Source organism: Myotis daubentonii, chromosome 11 (genome assembly GCF_963259705.1).
Source record: "Myotis daubentonii chromosome 11, mMyoDau2.1, whole genome shotgun sequence".
Classification (NCBI taxonomy): Eukaryota; Metazoa; Chordata; class Mammalia; order Chiroptera; family Vespertilionidae; genus Myotis; species Myotis daubentonii.
This window is the reverse complement of record NC_081850.1, coordinates 38,087,649-38,099,643: the sequence shown is the minus strand read 5'-3', so window position 1 is coordinate 38,099,643 and position 11,995 is coordinate 38,087,649. Positions and strand designations below refer to the sequence as shown.

Genomic DNA, 11,995 nt, shown 5'->3' with positions numbered 1-11,995 from the left:
TAAAATAAAAAAGAAATAATCAAATTGGAGCTAGAATTTGAAAACGATAGTAAGCCTAGTGTCTACTTTTTCTAGACCAGAGAGAAGTAATTAATAATTCACCATTTTTTAATGGCTGGGAAGAACTGCATGATTTGGGGGCCTGCTGATGGTGTTATAATGAACATCAATTTGGCCTAACTGAGCGCGTTTCCAGGGCAACGCAGCTCTCAATCATGTCAAATTACAGCTGTTATCTCCCTGGGTGTCAGTTTTCTTGGGAAGCTAATTGAAATTGAAAAAGTATATCCTTAGGTCAAGGTCTGACTTTTCTTTGGTTTCATGCAGTTTATGAGAGAGAGAGAGAGAGAGAGAGAGAGAAGGAGAGAGAGAGAGGAGGGAGGGGGGGGGAGAGAGAGAGAGAGAGAGAGAGAGAGAGAGAGAGAGAGAGAAGGAAATAAATTTTAAAATCCCCCCAAATAACACAATCTGTCCAGATTTAGGAGAAAAGTCCAGGGCTCCAGTCCTCAAACTAAGAGCACCCCTCAGAGAGAACCGGGTTGGGTGGGGGCTTAGAAACGGGCACCTGCGGTTCATCCGGGGTGTGCACGAGTAGAACGTGGCGAAATAGGAAGGGGGGCGCACTGGCGGCACGAAGTCGTCGGGGTCTGGGATGCGTCCCTGTTCTTCCACTTCCTCGGCAGAAATCTGGGATTCATCCTAATGAAACAACACCGCATTAGTCAGCCGCCTGCACCCCTGAGGCTCGGGGAGAAAAGCAACCCGCACAGAAAAGGCCTGGGCGGTTCCGCAGAATCACAGTGGCGGTGCCACCTCGCGGGGACTTACGCTGGCAGGACCTCCTGGCGGCAAAGATCTGGACGTAGCGCAGGGCGGCGGCCACCAAGCAGACGGTGGTGGTCAGGGCGTTCAAGGCACACAGGGCAAAAAGGACTTTCTGGGACAAGGAACAGAGACGTCACTGAGCACTTTAAAGCAGGTGACCAGAATGCAATATAAAAACCTTTAAACATAACTAATAACACTGCCCTGTCCCAGTAAGATAATTCTCATTAGAAAAGTCATGTAAAGAAATTACATGGTAAAGGCCCCCAAAATGCTAGTGATGTCCAGCCAGGTGGCTCAGTTGGTTGGAGCATCGCACACCCAAAACATTCTAGGTTCGATTTCCCAGTCAGGGCACATACCTAGGTTGCGGGTTTTATCCCCAGTAGGGATGAGTCCAGAGGAAACCAATCGATGTTTCTTTCTCTCTTTCTCTCTCTCTCTTTCCTCTCTCTCTCTAAAATCAGTAAACATATCCTCAGGTGAGGATTTTTTTAATGCTGGTAATTATGATGATTCACGCAATGGCGTGTACTTCTCATTTTAAAAACTTATCTGAGAAGCTTCCTGTCCCAGAAAGACCACATGCGGCACTATTTCTCTCTGCAAGCATCAGGACACTGTATGGAAACATTCCCTCCAGGAAAGCAGTGAGTTTCTCTTCTGAAGTTGGAGTTTCCCGTGACATTAATTCCCAGCCTCCCCCTCCCACAGCCTTGCACCAGGACAGCTTGCTGCTGCATCTGTGGCCACTGATTCTATTTCAGGAGCTACTGGCAGAGCTGCCCAGGGCACACAACTGGGACAAGGGAGGGGGCAGGCCGCCCGAGTGTAAACAGGGCTTCTCTCCTCTAAACACACATCTCAGAATAGCAGCAGGGGCGATTCCAAGTTTCTGTTGCCACAGTCCTGGCTCCTTAGTGGGGTTTTCCCTAAGCTAAGTCCTGGCTCAGGAAGTTTGGGGGTGACTCAGCTACCAAAACTCCAGAAGCCAAAGAAAGCAGCCGTTTTTACATCCTGCATAATCCAGAGAGCTGGCAGCTTCTTCCACTGCTGGGAGATTCCTCCTCCCCCGAAATAAACTCCAAACAAAGGCCTAACTAAAGAAAGCCATGAGTGGCAGACTATCTAAAAGCTAGTACCGCCCACTTCACCAGCTGATCTTGTCACTCCCTGGGCTGATGGACCTTCAGTCAGGACACCATTTTTATCCAACTCCCTAATAAAGGTTAATTTTGTATTTGTCTTCAACTGGGATCATTTGGTTTTTACCTCTTTTGCTTATTATAGTTGTTGCCTATGAAATGAGAGGTAAAGTGCTTGAATTTCTCCTGTGTCTTCTGGCCAGTATCTCTCCTAAGTGTGTGTCCCAGAACGATAGCACTCAACAGCCCACAAGACTCACTTACACCGACCTAGGAGCATCAGAACAATGGCAAATGGGCAAGCAATTTAAAGGGCTTGCTAAAAGCTATATCATATGTGTTTATGTATGTGCATATGTATATGTGTGTATATATATATATATACATATATATACATACATACACACACACACACACACTCCTTTACATTTTTTTTTACTATTTTATAATTCTTGAACACAAAGACAGCTGTCCATACACAATGTAAGAGACACACAATACTATGTGACTCTTTCTGTGTTCAATTCTGTCTCTGAGTCACCGATGAGGGGTTGTTCACATAGCTTTCAGCAACATAGCTATTTGAGGGAGGTAACAAGGAACTTTGCTTTTTCAGGGCTCTATAGTGTTTTCATTGCTGGGCTATGAAATTCATTCAAAATACCTTAAGTAGAAGGTGAACCGCGCTACAAGGCTGAACCGGGAAGAGTTTCAAGACATTTTCTTTGTCTGTGCATTTGGCTGGCTGAAATTCTTCACAACAGAAGCAAATCTTGCCTTCACCTAAGTCCACCTTCAGGGGGAAAAGGCAGAATAATAATTTCATTATTAACAAAAAACACACAGGTGACACCATGGAGCACCAATCCTACAGAATGAGATTAAGGCAGGGTTTAGGGTCAGGCAGAGTCTGTATCAGTCAGGACAGGCTCTGGTGTGCTGTGCTAACAACCAGCCCCCAATTTCCAGTGGCTTAACCAAACAAGGTTATTTCTTGAATATGCTACATGTCCATTTAGGTCATCAGGGGACTCTGCTCATCAAATTAACTTAGAGACCCAGGTTGGTAGAGTATCTACCATCTCAGGATTAATCATTGCTGTGTCAGAGAAATGGAGAACACAAGACAAATTGCATATTGGCACTTAAAGTAGGGTTGTCAGATAAAATGCAAGACACCCGCCGAAACCGGTTTGGCTCAGTGGATAGAGCGTCGGCCTGCGGACTGAAAGGTCCCAGGTTCGATTCCGGTCAAGGGCATGTACCTGGGTTGCGGGCACATCCCCAGTAGGAGATGTGCAGGAGGCAGCTGATCGATGTTTCTCTCATCATCGATGTTTCTAACTCTCTATCTCTCCCCCTTCCTCTCTGTAAAAAATCAATAAAATATATTTAAAAAAAAATGCAAGACACCCAGTTACATTTGAAAAAAATAATAGACCATTTTTTAGTATAAGTATGTCCCAAATATTGCATGAAACATGTTTATAGCATAAACTATTAGCTGTTTATTTTAAATTCAAATGTAATTAATGTTCTGTCCTGTATTTTTATTTGCTAAATCTGGTAACCCTAGCATAAATCTTCCTCTTGGCAATGACACTCAACCCTTTACCTAATTTGTCCCCACCGAACTCCAAGAGGGCAAGGAAGCTCAGTCTACCGTGTGCCTATAACAAGCAGATGGTACATTTTGGTGAACAGTATCCCTAAACCATGCGTACTTAAAGAGATCTCTTAGTTCACATCTTCAATATTTTATTTATTTGAAGTGATAACTTCAATGATCAGAAAACAAAATTTTCTTATTCAATTAAGATTTTTACCCTCTAGCCATAGTAATAAATTTCACAGTAGTTTTTAAAATTAGGAAAAATTTGACTAGGAAGCTAAAGGAAAAATTCCACTACTGGATTACATTACATTTTTTTTATTTGGTTATAGTTTTTCTTTTTTTGAAAATTTATGTACACACAAAATTTGCATACACAAACGTTAAGCATACCATTCAAGGAATTTTGAATAATGCATACACCTGAGTCACCCAAACCCTATCAACATAGAGAACATGACCATGAGAGTACGCCCCTTCCCCCATCAATCCCTGCCCACACCCTTCTAAACACAACCAAGGTTTTGATTTTTTTTCTACATAGATTAGTTTTGCCTCTTCCAGAACTCCATGGATTCCTTGTCCTTAAACCACATTGAAAGGATGCATTATTATATCAAACACTGATGCCCAGATTTTAACGTAAATGCTGCCTGTGATACAAAGAATTACAACCAAAGTTACCTTGATGGACTCCATCATCTGTCCATTCATTCCCATTTGGTTTCTTTCCTTCCCTAGTTTGTCCACAGAGATTATATGAGCAATGCCCTCACACCCGAGTCCACACCCCACCACACTCACACACACATACACACACACACACTCACACACACACAGGCACTAAGCTGTCTGTATTTGAATTCTTCTTTCATCTCACATTGTTGAAGATGCATCCTGGATTATTGCCTTCGAAGGGAAAAACCAGTGTGGCTCTTTGGACAGGATTTCTCTAGGCTGGGTCTGGGTCTAGGTGGGTTGGAACTTTCCTTTCCTCTTGGGGATCGCTGGCTGTCTCTTGGCCCCTCTCCCATAATTAAATGCTGCAGGTAAATATTACTCTCAATGGTCTTCCTCCTTTAAAGTCTCCAGCTGGAAGCTTCCTGTTTTAGTGCAGGCAGCACTGTTTAGTAGTAACCAACAAGCAGCCAACAGAGATGATACATTCTGTGTGCGTCTCCACTCTGCCCATGTACACGAGGCCCTGTCCTCCCCAAGCAGGACCCGAGCTCACTTTTTCCAACATGACACAGTGCAATTTCTATTTCTTGTACTTCTGTAATTCTCAAGATCTTATCGAAGGATTCTGCCTCCCTCAGGTAAGACGAGGTGTCATTTTATCAAGTACTCCCTTCCCACAAGTCCATTCTTGATATAAGGCATTCCGTTAAGAGAGAAACCAGGCCTGTGTGGGCTACGCACGCGGCTGCATTATTCACACAACGCCCGACATTCAAATATACAGAAACCTTTGGGGTGAGCCAGTGTGGATGGTAAAATTTTCCAGATGTGTGAAGGTTAATCCCTTTAAAAAAGACTATTTGAAAGTTTAATTGTTCTGCAAATAATAATAAATATCAATGACTGTGCCCAGCTGATACAAGAAGCCCGATGACTCTGTGCAAAATGATTCCAGACAACTGTGCATTTTGTATTCTGTGTTCTCCCTGGTCCTGATCCTTCACCTCCCCTCCTAATCCCATGTCTGCCCAAGGTTTCTAAAAATGTACTCTAACTTCTCCTCAATCTCTTTAACCTACCTGCACACAAACCTGGTCAAGTAACCCCAACCCTCAGTGAACAACATCCATCCTTCAACCTTGGCACTGGCTGTTAGATCTACTCCTTCCTCCCGCCATCAACCAGTACTGTGGTTCTCAACCCTCGCTGCACATCAGAATTTCTGGGAAGCTGCCTAAAAAGTGGTGATGCATCTTTAGCAGCTAAGGAACTGCCAACGAAAGTAAGGAGGAGATCTACTTCAGTCCCAGGAGACGGGCAAAAAAATGAAAGACACTTGTTGCTGGAGGAGGGTCACTGGAGAAATGGGAGCTGAAGCCCTTTATTACAGGAACTGCTATATATTTTAAATTAAAAATATTTATTTAGGAAGTTTTTTATGAAGTTAGACATACATTTATTTCATAACCCAGCAGTTCTACCTCTGTTTGTATATATATATTTACTCAAGAGAAATAAAACCAGGTCCACAAAAAAAAATAACTAGACAAAAATATTTATAATAGCTTTGTTCATAATGCTCCCAACTGGAAACAACCCAAATGTCCATCAACGGGAGAGTGGATAAAATAAGTTGTAGTGTTTTTATACAGTGGCATACTGCTCTGGGAAAATAAAGGATAAATCTCAAAATTTTTCATACTGAGCAAAATAAGTCAGACACAAAAAGGCATATATTGTATGACTCCACTTATAGTAAGTTCCAGAATAGGCAAAACTAATCTCTGGAAGACACTGGAGCAATGGTTGCCTAAGAGAGAGTAGAGGCTGCCTGGGGAGACCACAGGACTTCCTGGGGCACTAAAATAAATGTTCTGGATCCTGATGGGGTGTATACACGAGCGTGTTTGTTAAAATGAATATGTATGCACTGATCAAAACCCAATGAACTGCACACCTAAGATCTGTGCATTTCACTGTCTGTAAATTGTACCTCAATTTAAAAAAAATAGTGAATAAAGTCATCAAATGGTCATATGTGTAACAAAATATAAGACAAGCAGAACAACCGCTGTCCTGGGAACCTGCCCCACTCAGGAAAAGCCCACAGGGACAGGCAGCACTGCTCCTAGTGGCCGAAGCCAGACCACCACAGACAAGAAAACAGTGAACTAACCTACTCCTCTCTCCATCTCCTATATCTTTAAGTGAGAGAAAAACAATATGCAGGCGGGTAGATACAATATATCCCATTTTTGAAAAGTACATTTTGAGCCCTAACCGGTTTGGCTCAATGGATAGAGCGTCGGCCTGTGGACTGAAGGGTCCCAGGTTCGATTTCGGTCAAGGGCATGTACTTTGGTTGCGGGCACATCCCCAGTAGGGAGTGTGCAGAAGTCAGCTGATCGATGTTTCTCTCTCATCGATGTTTCTAACTCTATCCCTCTCCCTTCCTCTCTGTAAGAAATCAATAAAATATATTTTTTTAAAAAGAAAAGTACATTTTGAATAACCCCACCCCATACACATGTATGTGATGAGCATGAGAACATGAAAGGGAACTTCCTGGCTTGTTGCCATGGACTTGGGGTGGTGGGTGTGGGTGGAGAGGGAAGGAGGAAGGAGAGCACCTCCCTCCCTGCAAAGCCTTCATCTGTCAAATAGCCTCACTAGTGAAAAACAATTATAAGGCTCCACTGGTGGAAAATTATGTGTTTCACGCATAGAATGACGGCAAAATAAAGTTATCAAGTAGTTCGCTGTTCTATCCCCAAATAGTAAGATTTCAAATAATTTTTTTTACATTCTGTCTTATACTTTTATGGCTTGTTCAACTTTTTATAATTATATCATCAGAAACAATCACAGAGTTGGTTCTGTGGTGAGAAAAATGCTTCAAAATAAGCATACACTGAAAAGCTTTAAAAAATACTCATGCCCAGACTCCCACTCCAGGGCAACTGAGAATCTTGGATGTGGGATCCAAGTTTGGGTATCTTTTTTAAAGTTCCCCCAGGTTATTCTACTGGGCCAGGGTCGAGAACCACAAAACTTCTCAGAAAAGTCAACCATCTGTACTCTTAACCCCTACAATCTGGCTTCTGTTTTCTCCAGAGCTACCAGTGATGGAACCACAAGGCTGACTTCTCACCACCGTCCTCCCAACCTGGTTTCTACCCACTCCCTCTACTGGTTCATTGTTCAAGGTCCATCTCAAATGTCTATATTCGGGTGGCCCTCCCCATCTTCCCATGGGTGCAAGCCCTTCTTTTGCATCCCCTAGAATGGTGTCTCACTGATGGCTGAACATCTACCCTGCTCTGCAGTTGGGTGTCTATTCATTCCCTCAGTAAACATGGATCAAGCATTTGCATGTGAATCCTACTCCTCTTGCTCTTGCTTAATTAAACTACAGGTCAGAAGCGATGTCTGACTTTTATTTCTACTCTCTGCAGCCTCTAGCTGCAGCCTCTAGCATGGTGTCTGGCACGTAACCGATGCTACAATCTTACCCAACTGTCTTTCCATATATTATGACTTTTCACTTCCAGCTTGTATCTACTCTATTTGCCCCTTCTAATTTGCTGTGTGATTGGTAATGAGAAAAATTAAGCTTTGTTCAAATTTTTTTTTCTGGGAACTCTCTCTATCTAAAGGAATGCTTAGGAGGCTGCTGAAAACTCCCAAGGAAATAGAAAACCATAGAAATTCCCACTGGAAAAAGAGAGAAGACACGTGTATGAATATCTTTATCCCCAAAAAGAAAAGAATACATGCTGAGGAGTGTAAGCTAGGACATTCTGGAAGATGATCTTGTGGGGGGACCATGGACTATTTCCTGAAGGAGAAAATCTTTGAATGAGGCTTTAGAAGACTGATGACACTTGGATGAACGGGGAAGTACGGGGTAGGGAATTTGAGGGGGAGAGATAGCATAGCTAGAAACAGGAAGTAGGGCAGGAGCCTGGGTAATGACCTGCAGGCTCTGGCTCAAGTATAGGGACTGAACGGCTGCAGGGAGCAGGAAGGATGAGGGTGAATCGCAGAGGGCCATCAAAATCAGAAGAGGTTGTGAGCCTGCGACCCCATAACTTAAGGTTATTGAGTGATTACATGACAAAAATCCAAAGGGCTGTTCAGCGGGAGCCGCAGGCTTGCAGGAGTTCCCAAGGAGCTTTCCTGTTTAGGAAGGTCGTGAGTTTCCCTGCGAGGGACTAAGCACAGCCTTTGGAGGATGTGGTTGTATCTGGCTGGTTTCAGAAGCCTGAGAGGGTGAGATTTTATAAGTTCCAAATAGATGAGATTTAATACAACTTCTAAAAAAGTCCTTGTATTTGCTTTGCTTCATATCACAGGGAGACATTTGTTACTACAAAGTCCTTTTGAAAAGTTCAGAGATGATGAGCAATTTCACTTGTGGGTATATACCCCGAAGAATGGAAGGCAGGGTTTCATAGAGATATTTGTCATCCTTTTTCCATAGCAACATTATTCACGATAACCAAAAGGAGGAAGCAACCAAGTCATCCATCGATGAATGAGTGGATAACCAAAACGTGTTATACACATAGAGTGGCATATTATTCACACTTAAATAGAAAGAAAATTCTGACACACAGTAAGTACAATATGGATAAACTTTAAGATTACTGTGTTAAGTGAAAAAAGCCAATCAAAAAATACTGTATGATTCCACGAATATGAGGTACCTGAAGTAGTTAAATTCATAGAAAGTAGGATGGTGACTGCCAGGGGCTGGGAGTGGGGGGCAAGAGGAACGGGAGTTACCGTTTCATGGGAAAAGTGCTTCAGTCTTGCAAGATGGAAAGAGGCCTGGAGATCAGTGGAACAACAGTGTAAATGTACGTAACACTACTGAGTGGTTAGGATGGTAAATTTTATGTTATGTGTATTTTACCACAATTAAAAGTTATAAAAAAAAATCAGAGATGGTACAGGTCCACAACCTCTTATACTCAATTCTGAAACCTTAAAAGTTTCCATTACAGCCGCTGTCCCAGATTCCACTGGGGCACTACAGAATAAATAGTCTGTATGTCACAGGTATCTTCTAAAAACTGTGAAAACTCTGAAATCTGAAACACACCCGGCCTCCAAAGGTTGTGGATACGTAAAGGCCTGCTGACTTGTGTTCTGATAATACCCATTTTTCCTCTTTAGATGAGTGCAGATAGATACTGACAGTAGATACCTAATCTACCAGTTAACTAACGATGCCCTGTATTACTGGGGTTTGGGGTTCTGCTGGCTGGCCCTTGCCTAGAACAAAATAACTGACAACCTGAGTAAAATAATTAGCAGACAGCTTCCTTTTACCGACCTCGGGTTTCACTTTAAGAGGCTGCCTGGTGCATCCATGTTGCCAGCCACACACTGGCACCCAATGTGAGCCAGACAGGCGGGTCAGCCCAGTGCACAGTGGCATTTCGGGACTGCTTACCAAATCACACCTGGGCACGCTGGACACGAACTGGGCCCCTTGGCAGCCCAGGATAAACCCGGCGAGATTTAAGAGGACACACACCACAGAGAGCAGCACGAAGAGGTTGACCTGAAATGACAAGAAAATAGGTAGTTAGAAAAAGATGACAGCTAAGTTCAGAGAGGGTTTTATCTGAAGAAAACAAACTCACATTCTCTTCCTAGAGGAAGCATTTTCTTTAAAGTCAGAACCATGGCTTTAGTTTCAAAAACTTCCCCCCACTTTTTAGAATGTTTAAAATGTGCTCAGGAATGCCAGTGCCTTTCAAAAGTTCTCAACAAGTCCATGTCCCTATCCCCGCCCCCCTCTTTTCAGTTAAGGGAGTTCTGCCCCTATCTTTTATCTGTACAGTGCAATAAGCAATAGTGATTTTCCCCTTGAGCCGTTGTTATTTTTCCTGAGGTTTGCAGAATCAATGATAAGTAGACAAATGGAGCATTCTAGAATATAAATGGAACCCAGGGAAACCAAGAAGCTCGGAGCCATTACTAGCCAGGAATTGTAGTATACAAGTGACAATAAAGATGAGCCCTTTTGCAGTTCTGTGTGACACAGGCTGCGCCTCTCCTGATAAGATTGGAATTTCCCTCGGTTGCCCCTCAAACCCTTCACCCAATCAGTGGTCAGACAGAGCGGCACCAGTAACCACTGCTGTATCTACTGCAACATCAGATGCTTTGAAAAGAAAGCACACCACTAATCTTCATAACTAAGGCTTAGCAGCAGCAGATGTAAAATGGGTGAGAGTCCATCTCCCAACGCTAGACCCCAAACTTCATCATTAAAATCATAAGTCCAGCTCATCAAATGACTCCATTTAAAGAGTCAACAGGCAAGCCCCAGACTGGGAGAAAATATATCATGCATATGTTGAACAAAGAACCTTTTCCAGAATATACAGATTATCCTCAGCTCAAAATAGAAAGCAGACAACCCAAAGGGAAAATTGGGCAGGTGCTCTCCCTCCCGGGAGCATGCCTGCCCGTGCCTTCCCTTTCCCCTTCCCCCTCCCTGCCCCAGGCACTTTACCATTAGCTAAAACAAACAAACAAACAAACAAACAAACAAACAAAACTGGGCAAAAGACTGGAGCATGTATTTGACATAAGAAGATACAGGACTGACCAATAAGAGCATGAAAAGGTGTCCACATCATTAATGATCATGAGTGCAAATTAAAACTATAATGAGATACTACTTTACACCAACAAGAATGGTTAAAATAAAAAAGACGGACAACAGTAAGTATTGGTGAGAATGAGGAGCATGTGGACACTCAGACATCGCCTGTCCGGGTATAAAATGTACCGCCGCTTTAGAAAACTGTTTTTCAATTGCTTTAGAATTAAATATAAATCTCCCATGCAGAGGAATTCCAAATAATTTATGGGTATACTCCACCCTCAACTCCCTACACCATAAACGTGGGCTGAAAAGGATCGAGGGGAAGTAACTTTCAAGGGGAGAAATGCGACAAACACAATATCAACCCAGTGACCAGGGTTAACATCACGAATACGTCCTGTTGATGGTATGCACCCTTCATCTGATATGATGAAAATGGCATTCTATCTCTATAGTCTTCCTGCCCAGCATTCATAATATCCTCAGTCTGTTCACGAGAAAAACAGCAGACAATCTCAACTGAGGCACATTCTACAAAGTGCCTAACAAGGACTCCTCAAAACAGCGGAGAACATCGAAATCAAGGAAAGTCTAAGAAACGGTTGCAGACATGACAACGAAATGTAACAAGGCATCCTGGGTGGGATCCTGGACAGAGAAAGGACATTAGGTATAAGCTAAGGACACCTGGAGAGTAAACATTTTAGTTGACAATGACGTACCAATATTGGTTCATTAATTGTGACTAATGTACCTTTAGTTCATTAATTGTGTTAATAATAGGGAAAACTGAAAAAGGGGGGAACATCTGTAATACTCTCAACAGTAAAGATTTAAAAAATAATAGGGGAAACTGGATATGAGGTTATAGGCCCTCTCTGTACTATCTTTACAAAATTTCTTTAAATCTAAAGTTATTCTAAAATATAGTTTTAATTTTAAAAAATTCTGAATATATATACCTACCATATGACCTGCAATTCCACTCCTAGAAATAGGCCCAGAGAAAAATATGCAACTGCCCACAAAAGGACTTACAGCAGCTTTATTCATATTAGACCACAAAATAAAAAGAACTCAAATATCCAACAACAGGAGAACGAA

The 11,995-nt window shown here is 42.6% G+C and overlaps 1 protein-coding gene across 1 annotated transcript in view; it reads right to left on the bottom strand.

Moving 5' to 3' along the window:
• Positions 1 to 11,995, bottom strand: part of ENTREP1 (endosomal transmembrane epsin interactor 1) — a 60,072-nt gene that overhangs the window by 17,309 nt on the left and 30,768 nt on the right. Inside the window, exons 3-4 of the mRNA XM_059656856.1 lie at positions 9,725 to 9,835; positions 2,635 to 2,763 (exon numbers count right to left, since the gene is read on the bottom strand). Of these exons, the coding sequence (XP_059512839.1) occupies positions 2,635 to 2,763; positions 9,725 to 9,835 (240 nt within the window). The remainder of the gene's footprint in view (positions 1 to 2,634; positions 2,764 to 9,724; positions 9,836 to 11,995) is intronic.